General features: G+C 41.0%; 2 protein-coding genes across 2 annotated transcripts; both read left to right on the top strand.

Annotated features, from left to right (window-relative positions):
* The first annotated feature begins 7,714 nt into the window (after nucleotides 1-7,714).
* Nucleotides 7,715-13,068, top strand: tcof1 (treacle ribosome biogenesis factor 1). Its single transcript, XM_072395810.1, has 8 exons — nucleotides 7,715-7,950; nucleotides 9,060-9,112; nucleotides 9,213-9,250; nucleotides 9,900-9,961; nucleotides 10,044-10,218; nucleotides 10,650-12,059; nucleotides 12,149-12,258; nucleotides 12,362-13,068. The coding sequence occupies exons 1-8, from the start codon at nucleotides 7,843-7,845 to the stop codon at nucleotides 12,392-12,394; spliced, it is 1,989 nt and encodes a 662-aa protein (XP_072251911.1). The 5' UTR covers nucleotides 7,715-7,842; the 3' UTR covers nucleotides 12,395-13,068.
* A 1,166-nt stretch (nucleotides 13,069-14,234) lies between these two features.
* Nucleotides 14,235-18,724, top strand: tmco6 (transmembrane and coiled-coil domains 6). Its single transcript, XM_072395809.1, has 13 exons — nucleotides 14,235-14,528; nucleotides 14,945-15,030; nucleotides 15,107-15,219; nucleotides 15,319-15,502; nucleotides 15,603-15,707; nucleotides 15,830-15,921; nucleotides 16,052-16,168; nucleotides 16,262-16,376; nucleotides 16,939-17,119; nucleotides 17,436-17,530; nucleotides 17,751-17,918; nucleotides 17,995-18,129; nucleotides 18,243-18,724. Exons 1-12 carry the CDS (start codon nucleotides 14,438-14,440, stop codon nucleotides 18,112-18,114), a joined length of 1,467 nt encoding a protein of 488 aa, XP_072251910.1. The 5' UTR covers nucleotides 14,235-14,437; the 3' UTR covers nucleotides 18,115-18,129; nucleotides 18,243-18,724.
* The last annotated feature ends 780 nt before the right edge of the window (nucleotides 18,725-19,504 follow it).

The following is a 19,504-nucleotide window of genomic DNA, read 5'->3' as shown; positions in this document are numbered from 1 at the left end:
TCATTCGGGCAAATTACTGATTTGATGACTGAGTTTCTGGCACATATTTTAATATGTGGCTTCATTCAGTGTTAAATGAGGCTTTAAAAGCCAAGCAATCCCATCGCGCACCCTCCTCTTCATCCACGTTTCTTTCTGGTAGTCTGATTTCAATTAGCCACGCTGCCAACTTTACAAATTGCATAGAAAAAAAAGACTTCCAGTCCTATTCCTGAAATTAGCCATGGTTGACAGAGGGTCTATAGAAAAAAATTCTCTCTCAAACAAACATGGTGTGTGGGGGAGATTTGAGTATCAAGGCGGCAGTGGGGCCCTGCAGCCACAACCACAGACACTGTTCCCCACTCTACTCCACAGAACTTGCAAACACTCACCCACTATTCCTTCTGTTTTATGAGTGCTGTAGACCTGAGGAGAGAGACAGAGCAGACTTCCCAGACTCTGATAACATCTCCAAGCAGGAGTCAAAGAGGTGCTTTACAAATCCAGCCAGAGGTCAACAGAAAGCAGCGGGACATTTCAGCCACTGCTACAGACAGGTATTGCTCCAAAGCATCTGGTCTGTGTAGACTGTCATCATGCTGAAGACTCTATTTGACTATATATCGAGAAACCCTGTAGAACTGTACGAGGTAGAATTTATATACATTTTCCTAATTGAAAAAGAGACAGTAGAACAAAAATATTATGGAACTGCTCATTTGTGAAAAAAGCCTCTGGTATTACATTGTAATTTGGATTTAAAAAATAAATGTCTACACAAGGGCTGGATGTAATTATTCTCAAAGACTACCTACACAAGTATAAATATGTAAATGAGTCTGCAGTTAAAACAGAGTGCCCCAACAAAAGAGTTGTCACGGTAAACAAGTAAAAGGATTTTCAATCTACTTCAAGAAGGTAATTCAACACAGAGTGTGGTGGAGTTTGGTTGTAACCCGTCAACTCTCCAATCTAAAATTTGGAGCAAGAATAAACATAAAGAGAGGTTGTGAAAAAGGAAACATAGAGGTAGATTAAGTCAGAAAACATGTTACAGATGTTGATGATACTGGAATTCTTGTTTGGTGCAGATCCAATGAAACACACAAAGATGACTGCCTGAAAAAAACTGATATTGCGTTGATGTCGGTTTGAGGATCATGGGAGATGGCAAGCATTACCTCTACAGTACACATACACATCTACATACACAGGTGGACATTGAATTTATGGACTGACATCCAAATGATGATGACTGAAAGGGCTGCACAGAACTGAACCATCGACCCTGCATTATTCCTTCCTATGACGACTTTTTAAGACGTGTAAATGACGTCTGGTTATGTGTGAAAACCCCCATATGAGTCATATTTCCCTCTTGCTGAAATGGGTAGTACTTTACCATACTAGATCGTGGGCCATAAAACATAATACATGGTATGAAAAAAACTACCTATATGCTGGTTTCATTCGGGTGACTTGATGAATTCTATCAAGATTATACAGCTCAGCCATTCGCTATCAATATTTTCTTTGTTCACAAAGCATGAGTGGACATAACCAGGAGTTAACATGACCTTAAGTGGGTGCAAGTTGAAATCTTGCAGGCAACAGATTAATTTCCCTATCTGATGCACACATTACATCCTGCCCACTGTGCCCTGACTTCTCACAGACTTAAAACACATAGGCATACAACTCTGTCTGTTGTTGAGAGACATCATTCATTCTTACATGAGCTGGATAATTTCCCCAATCTTTGCAGGTCTTAAGACCTCAGTGAAACCAGCAGTCTGAAGGAACCTTTCCCCTTGATGCTAAAAGGAAAAAGAGCAACACTCCGTGGGAGTGTTCTGCTCCTCATTTCCTGCGCAGGTTGTGATAATGAGAAAACAAGAAAACATTTTCAAAGTGCAGAAGCCAACAGAAGAACTTCAACACTGCAGAGTTACCAGTTGTGTATTTTAACCTCTCACTTAACATCTGTGTTTGTAGGGATGCGCCTCTATGTGGTCCAGTCTTTTTTTTTTGTATTTTCAAAATGAAATAACATAATTCTCAAGACGTATTTTATCCCCATTGTTTAATAAAGCTGATATGGTTTCATAATGGACCCAAACACTTTTTTTAAAATGTAAAGTCACTACTGACATTTTGCACTTTAAAACCCAAACCATAGCAGTACCTCAAGGTCACTGAGGTGAAACATGGTTTGCACAGGGGAAAAATCTGTTGAAGTCATGGGCTGGTAAACACACTGGAGGGTAAAACATCACACCTTGCAAATGTTGGTATTAGGACTTGCGGGCATGGAGGTCGTGGGCAAGCCAAAAGAAGTACGAGCATCCCCTAAAGGGCACAAATCTGTGGCCGAGCATGTTTGCCCAGCAGCTGAGGCGGCATCTTTGGAGCGGAGCTTCTGAGTTCTGAGGGAGAAAAAAAAGGACTGAGCTGCATCTGAAGTTTTATACCGTCATATTTGTTTATGTACTTTTCCTAGAGGCAGCGGTTTGGAGATCTGATAGCCTTCACAAAAATCCTGGCAAAACCCAAGGACGGTGCATAATTATCCTGAGTGAAGTTGGTATTGGTCATTAAAAGTTGGTTAAAGCCAGCTCAGAGGAAACAAAAAGAGCAGGACAGAGAGTCATTATTATCTCTGGGTGGCTTTTAGGCAACAAGGAATCTCTCAGTCTTTGAGCAGCCAAACTTATGAGATGTGACTCATAGGGTTTTCTGTTGGTCAGAGTTGTGACTGCTCGGCAGCTCAACAACAGCCCCACTCATGTCACACCACAAAGCAAACAGCACACATACAGTATTCAAACACTCACCCAAAAATTAACATATGCATTTGTCCACCCAGAGTTCACATTGCTCATTTGCTATTTCTTTTATGAATTGATATGAATCCAAAATAATTCCACAAAGAATTCAACCATTAACCAAGAATGCTGTCATGACAGTATTTACGGAAAAAGTGACCTTACAATGCACCTGGGACTCTTAAATGCTGAATAGACATAATGCTCGGAACTGTAATATATTTTCGTGGTTATTTATCTCTCTGCAGCTAAGAATAAAAAACATGCTAAGTGGTAGACATTTTTGTAAACCGCAGCTGTCTAATTCCAGCGACAATCGGATTCAAATTCAGTTAGAGGTCAGGTCAGATGTGTTCGAATTCTCTGCTTCACAAACCCCTCACTGAGAGTTGCTGTTGACACACAGCGGGAACTAAAGACTGCAGATCCCATTTTCTGAGTCTCATTCACTTCTTTTCATCTTTCCATGTCTTTCATTCTGTCATTAATGTAAATGTTCAGCTGGAGTTTTTCTGAGTGTACACTGTTGATAGCTACTTATCATGAAAACATTCATAAATTTTGTGAAAGGATCCTAAAAAATTGACGTCACTCGCATCTGAAGTTTGAAGACTTGCATTTTATATGTGAACATTTCCTGTTTTCTACATCTTAGTTAAAAGTGGATATATAAAGCAAAATCAAAGTCTGGTTTCGTTCAAGGGAACATTATTACTGTGAATACACTAAGTTGGTATGTGGTACCAAAGCTTGTGTTCACCTTTCATCTCTTCTCTAGTTTTATCTCAAGAGTAGGCTTCAATAAGATAAATCAGCTGCAGATGCTCATTTGTTTTATTCCTCAAGACTTGGATCAATCATCTCATAAACTCCTAATAAACAGAGCTTCCTCGTAAAGAGAAACATTCCCAACATCCTATGTTTACATACCGTTCTGAACAGGTTCTGAACCTGAACTGAAGTGTAATAATAACTTGTAAGGGGAGCTGAAGCTGGGGGGAGTTGCCGCCGCTGCCGCTCTGTGTTGGTCTGCACCAAATGTTAGCTTTGGCAAAAGGAATAAGTGCTGTTTCTGAGCATGGCTACACCCCTTCATGATGAACACTAACCCCTTTCTAATCAAGTCAGACCTGCCAGTAAACCTGAATATTACTCCACCTCTCACCCTAATTTCCTAATCCGAGTAAGACTGGATGGAAGCCAACTCTAAGCTTAAACCTTTACTTCAAGCATATTCAGCTTGTTGCCTCCTTATAATGTACCACAGTACCCCTGTTTCAGAGTTTGCATGATTTTTTTCCCTTCTTTTATCAAGCTTTAAGGAATAAATTTAGCACATTTAGCACATAAAGTGCCATTTTTAGGAACAGAGACACTTATCATTCTCTCTACATGTAGCTCAGTTAAAGATGACGATGCTCATGGGTTAAAAAAAAAGAGCTGTGATAAAATAATTTGGAAGAGAGCAGCAGAAGTTGAGATACAATGGCATTGAAGAACAGGCCTCTCAAAACAAATAACTATACAGGTAAGGTTTTCCCACAGCAGACAGGACCCAAGGCCGAGCAAAGAATCCCCCCTTAACCATGCAGTGCATGCTAGCAGTGTATAAGATACAAGCCAGGACAGGCTGCACACAGAACTATAGCTAAGAAGCTGAGATAGTCCAGAGGACCATCTGTATTAAGTACGGTTTAAGTTCCAACATCCTAATGGGAGACACAACCAAAAACAGCTGCAAAAATTAGATTTAGTAATCAACACTGACAGCAATATCAAAAAATAAAACAGAGTGAAACTGTTTGAGGAACTGCTCCAGTGAGTTTGAGCAGGTGTGAGTCTCTGATTGCACATGGTTTAAAATGTATCCAGCCGCAAGCCACAATCCCCGGCGTCAGTATATCAGCAGTGCAGGAAACAAAGCTTTGTACATGCTTGTCTAAAGAGTAGAATCACTGATTGCCTTCCTCTGGCAGTTATAACTTTCATGTAGCAGGCCCTATGAGCTCGTCGCTCACAGGTGATGAAGTCTCAGAGGCAGGACTTGAGTGCTGGGCTCAGAGACCGATGCAAGGTGTGTTTAACTTGGCTCTTGTGGGGCTGTAGCAGTACTTGGCCAGTAAGGCCAGACACAACACTTCGTTACAACCCTCCTGCAAGACCACCAAGGTGGACAACAGCAAGGAACTCATTGTAGAATCAGCATGGGGACTGTGTATGAGTGTGCTCGCTTATTTTGGTTTTACTTTGTCATTAGTTAAATCTCTTTGTCATTAGTTAAATCTAGTATAGTATAATATACCAAACAGTTTTTACTGCTGTACCAGTGCTGAAGGGCTGTGACACGCAAATGTCACTGGCAGCAGTTGAAGGTAATTTGACCACAGACTGAGCACAGATGTGAGCTGCTAAACATGTGGAATGTAAAGTAGATTTATTTTCTGTGAAACAGACTTCCATTTACAAGGACAAACTGTGCAAATATCCCCGTCATTTTAGTGCCTCGTGCCATCAAATCCGAGGGAAATGTTCAGTTTCTCTTTTCTTGCACACATCAAAAACAGCTGAAAACATTAGCTGTAGTGATCAACACTGACAGCAATATCGAGAAAAAGGAGCGTGAGAAGAGCAAGAAGTACCAGATGCAAAAGGAACAACTGGAACACACGCCGAGGGTGAAATCAAGAGTGGCTCCATTGATAATACCTACATTAGGGGTAATGACATTCAGACTGTCAGACAGCAGTTAAGGTCTCTCTGTCCAGATGAGTGCAGCCCAACAAATAACTATGATAATATGCAGAAATAATGCTTCTACTCAAAACTGGTAGAAAAGGATTGGTTGGGTAGATTCCGTCAAGCTCCCAAGAACCCATAACAAAAACTAAAGAATAAAACAGAGGGAAACTGTTTGAGGAACTGCTTCAGTGACCTTGTGCGGGTGTGAGTCTCTGATTGCACGTGTTTTAAAATGTATCCAGCCTCAAGCCACAATCCCCGGTGTCAGTATATCAGCAGTGCACTCATATCTTGCACACATGGATGTTTAGTTATTTAATCTTCTCTGCCACTGCTTCATCTCTGTTCCTCTGGTAACTTTAACTTTCACTGTTAAATACCAGTTTTGCACATTGGAGAATTCAATTCAGCATGTTTTTTGTTTTTTTTTGTAAAAGTTAGTTCGGAAAATATTACATTTCCCACAGCAAAAATAGTTTTTCCTCTGTTAAGACTTGGTGGTCTGTTACATCAACACTTGTAGAAAAGGAGCTCGTAACCAGCTCGTTAACTTGAACCGGTGGTATGTGAGTGTGTTTGTTGGGGGATGATGGGGTTGTAGAAGATGGCGAAATCAAGGTGGGTGAGACTCACTGAGCACTGACGTGGAGCTTGGAATACACTCACTCACTCACTCGCTCGCTTTCCTTTCCTGTTTTTTTTCCCTGATGAATGGAGCTCTTTCAGCGCCTTACCTTTTGCTTACTCTCCTCTAGTTTGACCCAAGGTTACACCACCAGTTCTCTTTGCCGGCAGGCTGCCGTGCCCAACTACCTTCAGTTTCCCCCCAAACCAATCAGTATAAACTAGGTCACATTTTTATCCAAACATCTGACAGACAGGATACTGACCTTCCTGGAGGCTCTCGGATTTGTCCATTTGATTAGATAGTTTGTGGATCGTGTGGATGAGGGATGTTTTTCTAATATGAAGAGATTGGAGAGGAGAGCTGAGTCGGCAAAACCTAAAGCCACAAGAGAAAGAGCTGAAATTGTACATGTGTGACAAAAAGAGTAGGTTCATTTTAAGTCTTGAAGGATAGTTTTATTTCCTCAAGCAAGTCAATTGTTTGTGTTGGCCTCCACCTTAGCATCGCTTTGTACTCCACAAATTTTCTCTATTAAATCTTGCATACTTGCTCTTTGAGAGGCCTTAAAACTGAGAAACGTAGCCTCTTAATATTACATTTAACAGAGTCACATTTACCCACTTGTACAGTCATCTTGAATGTGTTTGAAATGTGGAAAGCGCACTTCGGTGAAGCCACAAGAAACTCCTATAAGTGAATGATCCCTCACCAGCATATCACTTCACAAGTTTGTTGTCATACTGTATAAATCAAGGTATACAGGAGAAAAAACTAGATCAAGAATTTGAGAAAAAATTGCTTAAATGTTTTGATATTCCACTAAATTAACTCCAACATCTTGAAGAATCGACAAATGGCTGCCTGTCTTTTATTTACTTTGTTTAATTTAATAAAATAGAACATGTGTTTCATCTGTAAACATTTCTAGGACTGAAAATCTTATGCAAGTAAAAGTATTATAACCAAAATGTGCATCAAGCATTTAAAGGAAATGTACTCAGTGCAGAAAATTGTTTCTGTGATCTTTATACTGTTATATTATACAGTATGCGATTATCATCATTACCTGTGTATGAGAAGAATATTACTGTTGTCGTTAATTGAGGCGGAGCTTATTTTGAGCATTTTGTATCCAAATGCAACCATAGACCATGTGTATGATGGATTATCTGTTCAGTGGGTGTACCAGGAATTGATTGATTGTTGAAAATTATTAAAACATTTGAAAAATGAATGTAAAATTCTCTGAGATGATTAATCAAATAGTTACATTTGCTGTGGAAAAATACAAGTAAAACAAAGATTTTGTATCCTTATCAAAACATAAACTAACTAGCGACATTAAACCACATCTCAAATTTCCTTTGTGATGCAGGATGTGAAACGTAGGTAAAAATCTAGTAAAGTATTTATGAGCAGATTGAAAAATAAGGGCATGCAGAAGGAAAGGGTTGGTCTGAATGGCTCAGGTTATTTGCGCAACAGCGCCACAGTACTACAGCTCCCATGATGCATAGTAGCGGTAGAAGAAACTACATCCTGAGGTCAGAGTTCTGCGTGCGGGTTTCGGTTTAAGTAATTCTGTTCACCATGTGGCAAGGTTTAACACGAAAATACTGCTCTTCTTAGATTTGCGTGATTATTGATCGTACAGTCCGACTTTCGAGCATGTCTGTGAACGCATCAAAGCACGAGCTGAACCAGCTGATCTACCGCCATTTGAAGGAGCAGGGTTTGCATTCAGCGGCAGATGAGTTACTGAGCCACAGCCCACAGGTCAACACTGCCCACACACACAGACACACACTTCTGTATGCAGTGACTGACATATTGCTGGTTAACAACGTTATAACTTCTGAAGTCTTGTCTCATTGTTGCAAATCATGTATCAAATGGTCAACTATGTGACATCAGAGCTAAGCCCTGTTTCATATCAACAAAAATCTATTTTAAGTTTCATAAGCACGTCCTGGGTAGTAAAATGGTCTGTCAGTGTTATACCAAATTATTAAATATTTGTTTTGTTGTTATAACTGTTGCATTAATCTGTATGCTGCATTCAACTGCTGTAGATGTATAAAGTAGAGCTAACTATAACACTGAACCATGCTGCAAGAACAGCTCTGACCCATCCGGACAATAACTCGGGCCCTTCTTGTGGTTCTATCTTGTCTGGTACTATTATGTTGGCAGGGGCTCCTTTGGGCCCTGTGAGTTGCGTTATGGGGACATTTTGTACCTAGCACATTAGATGCCTGATTGGTTTGGCCTCGGGGTAATTTGGAGGCAGGTTTGGCGCCTTGGTCTGCAACAAATTGGGTTTAGAAGGGTGGTGTGCATCAGAGTAACGACACCAAGAACCCTTATCAGTAACACTTCATTATTATGAAATGATCAGTGTCGTTCCCAGCTGGTTTTAATGTTGTGGCTGATATCTCACTATTCTGTTGGGTAGTTTAACAGCTCTGCAGCATATTATATAAGCTCATCATCAGTTTATGTAATAATTTCATGCTGGAAAGTGAAACATTCTCATCCCATAACAGAGCCTTTAATCATTAAGTTTAATGGATAAAGTCAAAATCACCAGCTTTGGGGACGCATCCTTCCCCCCCAAACAGACCAAAATATTGAAATTTCAAAGAGCCAGTCCTCAAAATGATGCAGGTAACACGTTTATGCTAATATTCCTCCAGCTTTTCAGTTCTTGAAACAAATTCAAACAGAGGTATATTCAATCAAAAGCTTGACTGAACCTAAAAAGTCTGGTGTGGGAACTGTTCCATGAGCCTGTGCTTTGTGTTAAGATTAAAATGTTGTAACTGATTTTCACAAGGTTTGCTGTGCTCACAGTTTTTTTTGCTTTTTGCTTTCTTTTTCTGCAGGAGGAGACAAACACATCCGTTTCTTTATTTGACATCTACAAATCGTGGTTGAAGTAAGCATAAAATAGCATTCCGTCTCATTAAGTGAACATGTTCGTTTGTTCGGTTCGGCTAAAGTGGCTCAATTTAAACCATTGTTTTCATTCCTGTTAGTGACTCCAAAAAAAAAGGAGGAAGGACTCCAACTAAAGGTATAACCTGTTTGTTTGTGTTTGTGTTTTTTTCTGAAACTCACTAAAGTAGTTGAAAGTTGGCTCCACTGTTAGTACCACTGTTACATTCACTGACAGGAACCAGGAGTGCCGTCTATAGAGGATTTCTGGAGATTTCTTTCTTAAAGTGTAATTATATATGTTTGTGGCCACATGGATATGTTGCGTGATTGGTTATTTGGAGGCCAGCAGTGCAGTAAATAAGATGTACAGAAAGAGGTCACATTTTAATGCATACAGCAACGAATGCATCATTTTCTCCACCTATTTCACTGTTAAACTTATAAAAGGAAGTTTGATGCATATGTCTTGTGCTGCGGTCAGTAAACGTATATTCTGTGCAAACCTACTTCAGATAAAACTTTAGTGATGCATAAAACATGCTTTAAGGAGGGTTTTTCGACTATTTTTTGATAGTACTCGTGTCCATCTGTGGAATATCTCTTTTTTTAAGCTGTAGCAAATGCTGCACCAGTCACAAAAAGTCAAAAGCAAACCTCTTCCTGTCGGACCAAAGGTCAGAAGTATCAGTCATGCTTTATGCAGTAGTACTAACAGCAATCTCTCAGGCTGTAGGTAGAGGAGTGTTCAAATCTTTTTAAAACACTTCTTTCTCTTCTATGTCCAGGCAAACCTGCCACACCAAAGAAGACGAGTAAACCTGTAAAAAAGCCAGCATCTCAAAAAAAGGTTAGTTTTTTCTCTCTTTGTATTTCACACTTTGGCCTTTCCGAAACTTTACCAGGCGCCATTTACCCTCTTCTTTTGTCAGTCCGTTCCAGCTAAAAGGAGAAAAAGCACAGAAAAGGCTACAGTAAAGGCCAACAAAGCAAAGAAGCCAAAAACCCAAACATCAGACAAGGTTGCAGCTGATGGAGGCGACGATTCAGACTCTGACAGCAGTCTGGATGTGGAGAAGTGGAAGAAACTGGTCCAGCAGATGACAGGTAGGAGTGAGTGTGTTTTAAAAAGCAAAACAAAACAGTTTGAAGTGGGAAAAGGATGAGCTGGTGGGGGAGAATCATGATGATTCGTGATTTACACCAAGTTGAAGTTTAATTTAAAAACGTCTGAATTTCATCAACTGAAGCTCCGGGGCGAGAGGAGAAGTGAGCGTGGCATACAAGTGAGATTTTCATGTAGGAAAGCAACCAAATGCACAGGTGGAGATGTGGAAAATGCTGGAAATGATGAGAGATGAAACAGCAGGGGGGAAAGACAACCACAGGACAGGACAGCACTTTGAACAGGCTCGCCGTAGGAAAACAGTGATTTCATACCAACAGAGTTGTGTACTGTAGCTGTTCACCTGCCATAGATGTTCTCTTTGAAACATTTGTGCCTCCTTGCCCAGTTTTGCTTTGCTCTGTCTCCACAGAGAATGACATAGCCAAGATGGAAACCATCAATGCTCTGGACTCATCTCCACCCCAACCCAAGAAAAAGAGAGTCAGAAAACCACGGGCTGCGCCTCCTGCAAAAAAAGACGCCTCTGTTCAGCTGAATAATGGGACAGTTGAGAAGAATAACAAGGGGGAGGCAATGCAGACACCAACAAAGAAGAGTAAATCCAAGAAAAGCGGGCCAAAAAAGACTGAACTTTTATCGACCTCTGGCAGCTCGAGCCAAGAGCAAAACCTTAGCACTGTAGATGAAAAACCAGCAGCATCTACACTCTCACCTGCAAAACAGACTCAAACGATAGTGACCCCTGTAACTCCCAGTGAACAACCTACTGAGACTCTGTCTGAGCCCAAGAAAAAGAAGAAGAAAAAGAAAGACAAGGAGGCAAGTGAGGACAAGATGGAAAGGAATCTCAATGAGGCAGCTGACACTGGGAAAGAAGCTGTCGATGAACCTGTGGAGGGAAATAAAAAAACAGAAGGAGAGACAGAAGAAGACGCAATGGGTGAGAACAAAATTAATTGTGCCGTCATTTCAGAGTCCATTGAACAAGAAAAGAAACCCAAAAAGAAGAAAAGAAAGAAAACTGATGGTGAGGAAAATTCACTTCTCACAGCTGAAGATAAGAAGGTAAAAAAGAAGAAAACGATGCTCGATAGTGAGGGAAAACCAGAACAAGAAGCTGAAGAAATAAAGGAAAATACAGAGCAGACATTGGAGGATACAACTAAAGTTATGAGTGAGGACGAATCAGAGCACAATGCTGCAGAAAAGAAAGTAAAAAAGAAGAAAACGGTGCTCGATAGTGAGGGAAAACCAGAACAAGAAGCTGATGAAATAAAGGAAAATACAGAGCAGACATTGGAGGATACAACTAAAGTTATGAGTGAGGACGAATCAGAGCACAATGCTGAAGAAAAGAAAGTAAAAAAGAAGAAAAACAAAGCCAATAGCAAAAAGAATTTAGAGAACATAACTGAGGAAGTGACAGATAATATAGATCAACATGATGAGGAAAGCAAAGAAAGTCCTGAGCAAATTGTAGAAAAAAAGAAAACAAAGAAGAGGAAGAATGAGACTTTTGATGGTGAGGAAAATCCAGAGGAAGTGCTTATAGAAAAAAAAGCAAAAAAGAAGAAACAGGAGCATCCTGATGAAGACACTTCAGAGCCGATAGTCAAAAAGAAAAAGACAAAGAAGGACAAAGCTGATCACAATGAGGAGATTTCAGAGCCGAAAGCCAAGACATCGGAGGTCGATAGTGGGGAGGAAAAGCAGGAGCAGATTACTGAAGTGAAGAAGAAAAAGAAAAAGATTTCTGTTGAGACAGAATCCCTGCCTCCATCCAGTCTGGAGACAAGTCCTCCCAAAGAGAAGAAGAAAAGTGAGTAATTAACCCACTGTATACTTGGCAGAGTACGGTTTGGATGTATTTTATGTCAATTTATTTGCTTTTTCTTGTGATTTCCTCAGAGAAAAGCAAATTAAAATCAGACCAGCTCCTGGAAACACAACAGGAAATAGAAGCAGAAACTACAGCAACACAAGCCATCCAAACTACGCCAGGTGACACCCACAAAAAGGTATCCACAGATAGACCTACCACAGCTCGATACCGCGACTGTGATCGTTTTCAGTGCGGGTGAATGATAACTTTTTGCTTTTTCTTCCTGTGATCGTCTATAGAAAAAGAAGTCCTCCAAGAGCACAGAAGCGTGAAGACGTTTGGCCTGATTCAATCGAACCTCAGGACGAAGCCGCACATCATTTCGAATTATCCCGCCGTGGTTAGAAAGATAACGTAAAACTGCAAGAAGCGGGATTTCTTTTTTATTTCGATACAATTTTTATCTTTGTCATTTGTTCTATGTGCTGAGCCACAGCCGTCTTTTTCTACTTTCTTAAGTTATGGTGCCATTTTAATGGCGTGAAAGCGAGAGAAGAGTATGGTTGTTCAATGGAATGAATGCTCATGACATTCAGTAAGTGATTTAATTTACAAATGATTTTTTTAACACGTGATCTGTCATTTGCAAGAATTTGCCCTTTGAAACTCCTCAACTGGTGTACCTCTATGAACTCACATCTCAGATTGAGTGATTTCAATACTATAATCAAGTGAAAGACAAAGTCCTCTGTTCTCTGGCTTCAACTTTTTATTTACCACTGTCCCCTTTGTCTGGTATGTGGCACGGAACACAGATTTTGTGTAGAAAAAAGAACGTTAGCATTTTGAAGCTATATTGATGAAAAGTAACATGACAGTTATTTGAACTGAGGTTTGGTCAAAGTCTGTTTTTTAATACATGAAGTTTTATGCATTTGGTAGAACTTTCATATGTGGACTGTACATTGTGTTTTTGATACAAATTAAACTCTATAGTTTTTTTTTTGTTTTTTTTCTCATTAACTGAGTCCTCCCTCAGGTGCTGTGGACAGAACAAGGGGCAGAGCAATGCTTGAGCGTGACAAAGCGGTTTTTAACATTCCATACTGCCAAAAGTGTTCACTCCTCCATCCAAATGATTAAATTCAGGTGTGATAGGTTACCACATGTGCAACAAGTCAATTCGTGAAATTTCCTCCAAACTTCATGTGGCCTTCAGATTAGCTCAAGAACAGTGCATAGAGCGCTTCATGGAATTGGTTTCCATGGCCTAGCAGCTGCATCCACGTCATACATCGCCAAGTGCAATGCAAAGCGTTGGAAGAAGTGGTGTAAAGCACGCCGCCACTGGACTCTAGAACAGTGGAGACGCGTTCTCTGGAGTGACGAATCACGCTTCTCCATCTGGCAATCTGATGGACGAGTCTGGGTTTGGCGGTTGCCAGGAGAACCGTACTTGTCTGACTGCATTGTGCCAAGTGTAAAGTTTGGTGGAGGGGGGATTATGGTGTGGGGTTGTTTTTCAGGAGCTGAGCTTGGCCCCTTAGTTCCAGTGAAACAAATTCTGAATGCTTCAGCATACCAAGAGATTTTGGACAATTCCATGCTTCCAACTTTGTGGAAACAGTTTGGGGATGGCTCCTTCAACATGACTGTGCACCAGTGCACAAAGCAAGGTCTATAAAGACATGGATGAGCAAGTTTGGAATGGAGGAACTTAACTGGCCTGCACAGAGTCCTGACCTCAACCTGATGGAATACCTTTGGGACGAATTCGAGTGGAGACTGTGAGCCAGGCCTTCCAGTCCAACATCAGTGTTTGACCCCACATAAATGCACTTCTGGAAGAATGGTGAAAAATTCCCATAAACACACTCCAAGAAGAGTTGAAGCTGTTATAGATGCAAAGGATGGGCCGACATCATATTAAACCCTATATATGAAGAATGGGACGTCACTTCAGTTCATATGCGTGTAAAGGCGGATGAGCAAATACGTTTGGCAATATAGTGTATCTGCATATTGCAGATGACTGCTTTTCAGCTCAATCTCTTTAAAAAAACAGCTGTTGCTGTTTTTATACAAGCTTCATTCGGGATATCAGAAATTATATTGTTTACTTTGGCTGAGCTGAATTGCAGATGTCTGTCATATGGGCTTCAGAGACAGACCGACGTCAGAGGGTTGTGCTGGTTCGGTCCTCCAGATGGCGCTGCAGCAGCTCCTGAGAGTCAGACTTACAACGACGAAGAAGAGTTCAAACAGCTATGGACGGACATGGATGCTGTCAATGCTACAGTTTGTAGCCACACTTTCATTGTGAAATAATAACTGGCGTATTTACATGTCATATTGCAACTGGAAGTTCCTGCCAAATGTGGAGGTTAAACAAGGTTCGTCATAAAGCTGGTCGTCAAAACGACAGCTTGGAGGAGTTCAAGCTGAGGAGGCGAGAGCATGAGCGAGGTTGTTAACGTTGATACACACTGTTTTGGTTAACTTCTTTTTTTCTCTCTTTCTACATAACACCTTGTTATATTAATGTTACTCAGATACTGGTAATACATAAGCTGTTGTTGGTTTGTGACCTCTGAGTGACGACAAACTAGTGCCGGTTAGACTTCTATCTTCGCTTGTCAACGTTTAGTTGTTAACTGGTTGTGTTCAGTTAAACGAAGAGGGGTCCTGCAGATAAACTTTTAATGCTCATCTTTATTGTAAAATCAATGTCATTATGCCACTTTGGGTTGGTAATTGGGTTAGTCAATTCTTCAGCTGCTGTGTTTTCCTGTGGTTGAATACGTACTTAACAGTTAAGGAGGACTGGTTACTCTCAGATGATTAAAGGATCGAGTATGGGGGATATCTGTGTGTTATTTTAGCTCTGCGACAAGCCCGCAGAGACCGGCAGCTGGTGAGCAAGAGACTTCTTCTGAATGAAGAGGATGACACAGCCTCAGGAGAACAGGTGAGTGGCACGTTTTGTGGGGAGTTTTCAGTAAAATGAGAGCTCAACCCAACGTGCCAGTGTCCCTTTTCATCAGGATGTGGTCGGTTTGCTCCGCAAACTTCAGCACAGCGGGCCGGAGAAGGAAGTCCACCTGAGAGCCTTGAGTAAAGCTCTGCGTGACCCATCAGCGCAGCTCACCTTCCTCAAGTATGATAGTAATGTCTATGAACATGTCAAATGAGCTTAAACTATGTTTACCTCCGTTTCTCAGAAGTCATGTTTGCCTGTGACTCTCTTTCTGCTCAGGCAGGAGAACAGTATGCATCTGCTGGTCGGCCTCTTCACCGGATCTAATGCCCAGTGCCGCCTCCAGGCTGTTCGGTGTCTTCATGAGCTGTCTCACTCTCCCCATACCAGCGTGGCATCAGCCTGCCTCCCTGCCACTCCCTACCTGCTCACTTACCTGTCTGGCCAGAGCACCAAGTTCACAGTGAGTACTCAGTCATATCAGGCTGCTTTGTGTGCAATGCTAGCAGCTAACCATTGCACCATTTCTTTTTTTTTTTTTTTTTCTGTCCATATGTACACAGGAGCTGTGTCTCTACACACTTGGTAATATATGTCCAGACAGTGAGGTTGTAAAAGAGAAGCTCCTGGCCCAGGGAATCATACCAGCTCTGGCCAACTGCATAGAGGTAAGCTTAAAAAAAAGTGTTAAACAACTCGGTTTTAATAGGCAGATCTTCTTTTTAGGAATTGTGACACTTGATTAAAAGTCAAATTTCAAACATAGCTTGATTTTTGTTTGTCCGCCCAGAACCAGAGACATAACCTTGCAGTGGTGGAAGCTGTGGGCTTCACCCTCTCTCAGCTTCTCCAGACGAAAGATGCATCAGAGAAAGTCGCCCCGTAAGTATGCTCAGGGCATACCAGTCAATCTCTTTCTAACTGTCCCTTTTAAAAGGTTTTTTTTTTTGCAAGACCTCGCTGATAATAAACGGTGCTGTCGGTTGGGTTGTACTTTTCTCTGTGTCTGCAGGATGGTCCTGGCCTCTAGCTTACCTTCACACTTGTTATCAGTCCTGACTCCTGACCCAGACTTTGGCCTGGCTCCTGCCATTGAGTGTGCGTGGTGTTTGCACTACTTAACATGCAGGTTAGTGTTGTCGGAAAGAGCTCGTTATGTTTCATAACTTGTCACTTCTCCCTGTTGATACACTTCTCCTTGTCTTTCCTCTGCTTTTACCAGCTTTGGCGATCACAGGGAGCTCTTGGCCCAAGGGGCCCTGTCGCAGTGCAGTTCCCTGTTGGTGTCACTAGGTGGAGCTGTGGCCGAAGGAAACAAAGACCAAGGAGTGGAGCTGGTGGGGATCTTCTTGTTTTTCTCTAAACAAATACCAACCGAAGTCTTTCATCTTATTCTTCACCATGGCGATATCAATGGTAGCATATGATTTTAAAGAAATTTGAAATATTCTTTGAGACAAGACTGCCATCACTACTGATTTATGAGAAAAACCAAAAAAAAGAGAGGATAACACAATGTTGCAGACATTATTCATCGGTGCACTTTCATTGCTTATCGGTGTGGCACTTTGAAGGAATCCTCAACATCAGAGATATTATTTCAGGTTCTTACATCCCATAAATGGGTGTTTTAGGTAATGTTTACCCCCAAAAAAAGAATCTAATCCCAAATGACTGATTTGGCCTATTAAGTTTAGTTCTTTTGTTCTAATGACATTTTTCATCCAGATTTAATCATTTTATAGTGAAGACAGAATAATCTAAATTCTGAAGTAGTATTCTATGATATTCATTATGTGTAATCTTCATGTCATAGAAAAAGGGTTTTTTGTTGTTTGTTTTTTTTTTTTGCTCTTTCAGTGAATATGGATCATAAGAGCTTTTTTTTGTCCTCTGTAGCTTGTCTGTCCTCTGCTCAGGTGTGTTGGAAACCTCCTGTCCTCCTGCCCTGTTGAAGATCTCGGCCCTCAAGCGGGGGACGTCCACCTCGTTGTTGCCCTGTGTGCACTAGTTCAGGCCTACCTGCACACCCAGCCAGCCTTGGCCAGAGAGACGGCCTGGGTCCTCAACAACCTCACAGGTCCGACCCAAACGGTTGAGTCACCTTTGATCGCTCGCATGACTTTGTTCAGGATGTGGGACTGGAGACAGAGTTTAAGAACTGTTCGTACCACGCAGCTCTCTTTTTACACTTCATGATTGTTGTTGCTAAAGCATTTCTAGAATATTGTTTATTTACACATTTATTTAGATCTACATTATATTTAACTGTTGGTATGGGGGGGGGGGGGGGCTCTTTCTGTACACATCTGAGATTTGATGTGCTCTGCTGTGTCAGTGTTTTCTGCCGATGATGCGATGGGTCTGTTTATCTTTCCTACCACTCTCTGTTCCAGCTCACTCCACTGATTTCTGCTCTGCTCTCTTATCTCGCAACTTGGTGCCCGGACTGATCCGGCTTCTGCCTTTCTCTCACGGCATTAATACAATGGTAAGTGCAAACTGAAGCCACATGCTGATGTTTTGTGTTGAACTTTTGTCATAGTTACACATAATAATCAATACAGTTATCACTCTGCTATTCTCTGACTGAGCCTAAGGTGGTTTTTTTATGTTGTTGTTGTTTTTTTCTTTGCAATCTTCTGTTTTCCGTACACCCACCAAACAATGCGTCCCCGTCTCACTGATCTTTGCTGTCTTGTTACACTTAGATCCTCAGGATTTTAGCCAATATTGCCCACAAGAAGAAGGAGTTCTGCATGCTGCTGGCTCAGGCGGGATTGCTCTCTGCCCTCTGTGGCACTCTTAAAATGGCCGATCAGGAAATGGTGACCCTGAGTCTGGATGTCCTGTTCATGATGGTGGTTAGTAGTCCGCAGGTAAGCAGTGTCTCGTGACTGAATGAAACCAGTTGGCTTTGGCTTTACAGGACAATGAGGATTATTTTGTCTTCAGGTTGCAGAGGAGTTTGTGGGGCAGGGAGGGCTTTCACTTTTAGAAGCCGTCCAATACAACAGCGAAGGAGACATAAGGCGAAGGGCAACATATCTCCTGAAGCTGCACTCGCTGACCTAGCAACAACTCTTAATAGTAATGCTCATGTTTTTGTTGCTTTTACTTGTCTTTAAATTGTTGTTAGTGTATTTATTTAATCTGTTCCTGTAAAGCATTACAAGTGATTTATCAAAGCTATTGTGTTGCAGGTGGAAAATATGACTCGTCCCTGATCCAGCAAGAAGACGCACTGATGAAGATGCAGGGAAACTTGTTTACATTATGTCTGGTGTAGATTTTGTAATCTGTATGATGCTGACAGACAGAACTTTACATGTGATGAAATTAGTCTAATTGATTTATGTGGTAATTCTGTAAAGATGAAATGTTTTTTTTATTGCATACCAATGTCAAGCAATGAGAGTATTTTCTACTTTAAAATCAAAGGATGTATCGACTCAGCCTGGCCTCTGAAGCTGGAACATCACATACAGTGTTCCAGTACACAGTAACAGTGCTGATACAGAGAAGCCCTTTATCAGCACAATCAGATGAGAGGCTTTTATGCGACGAAGTGATCAGAATCAAGGTGATACGAATGCATCACTGTTTGGTTTTGTGTTGACAGGTTTTTTAGGAATCATGTATTTTTACCAGTAAAACATTGCCAGTGTAGTTTTGCTATGATTTTAATAAATTATTAAATATTTCTCTGAGTCTGAAGATTTTTTTATTTTTTTTAGAAAAAATATTACATATATTACATATATATTTATACATGAGAGAGAATTACATTAGAGTAGTTATTTGTGTTGTATATGACAAGTAACGTAGAAGGAGCAAGTATCCTTTAGATAACTAAAATCTCTTGGAGTTTATTCTGATCGATCACAAAGGTTTATGTCACTCCATTCCTCAAGGGGTTGTTGTCGAACGGTGCCTACACCACGCTTAAGACAATCCAGACTCTTTTCTCGTGTCGTTCAGCGACGGTGGAATGACCAACAGAGCACTACAAGAACAGGGGTGACCCTGTCTATCTTCAAGAAACCCTTGAAAAGACCCAGCTCTTCAGAAAGCATCTCCTACCTTAGCACTTACCCTGTACTTCCCTACTCCCTCCACTGCACTTCTATTTCTGTACTCATCCCCGTCACCTCCGGCTAGTGGTTTTCCTTCTATGTAGCCTTGACGTTAGCTTTAATGTTACATCCTCATTTGTAAGTCGCTTTGGATAAAAGCGTCTGCTCAATGCATAAACATAGACATTTTGTTTTAAGGTATAGTATGAAAAGAACAACTGAGTGAATGTGTAGAGAGATGATTATTTTTGTTGTGCAAAGGCAGGTTAAAGTTGAGGACAAATCCACTAATACTGTGTTTTTGTTTATATGATAAATGTTTAAACTAATACAGCAGTATGATTAAGAATATTTAATAAGGGGGAGAAATGGATTTTAGCCTGAAATAC

Source organism: Leuresthes tenuis, unplaced genomic scaffold (assembly GCF_036924035.1).
Source record: "Leuresthes tenuis unplaced genomic scaffold, fLeuTen1.0.hap1 SCAF_11, whole genome shotgun sequence".
Lineage (NCBI taxonomy): Eukaryota > Metazoa > Chordata > Actinopteri > Atheriniformes > Atherinopsidae > Leuresthes > Leuresthes tenuis.
This window is presented reverse-complemented; position numbering and strand designations above follow the sequence as displayed.

What these genes read in the sequence shown, in the direction of transcription:
- tcof1 (XM_072395810.1), top strand. Translation starts at nt 7,843, where the DNA reads ATGTCTGTGAACGCATCAAAGCACGAGCTGAACCAGCTGATCTACCGC. An exon ending in ATCTACAAATCGTGGTTGAA is followed by an intron (nt 9,113 to 9,212) that starts GTAAGCATAAAA and finishes CATTCCTGTTAG; the next exon opens with TGACTCCAAAAAAAAAGGAG. An exon ending in TCCCAAAGAGAAGAAGAAAA is followed by an intron (nt 12,060 to 12,148) that starts GTGAGTAATTAA and finishes TGATTTCCTCAG; the next exon opens with AGAAAAGCAAATTAAAATCA.
- tmco6 (XM_072395809.1), top strand. Translation starts at nt 14,438, where the DNA reads ATGTGGAGGTTAAACAAGGTTCGTCATAAAGCTGGTCGTCAAAACGAC. An exon ending in CTCTGGCCAACTGCATAGAG is followed by an intron (nt 15,708 to 15,829) that starts GTAAGCTTAAAA and finishes TTGTCCGCCCAG; the next exon opens with AACCAGAGACATAACCTTGC. An exon ending in GCATCAGAGAAAGTCGCCCC is followed by an intron (nt 15,922 to 16,051) that starts GTAAGTATGCTC and finishes CTGTGTCTGCAG; the next exon opens with GATGGTCCTGGCCTCTAGCT.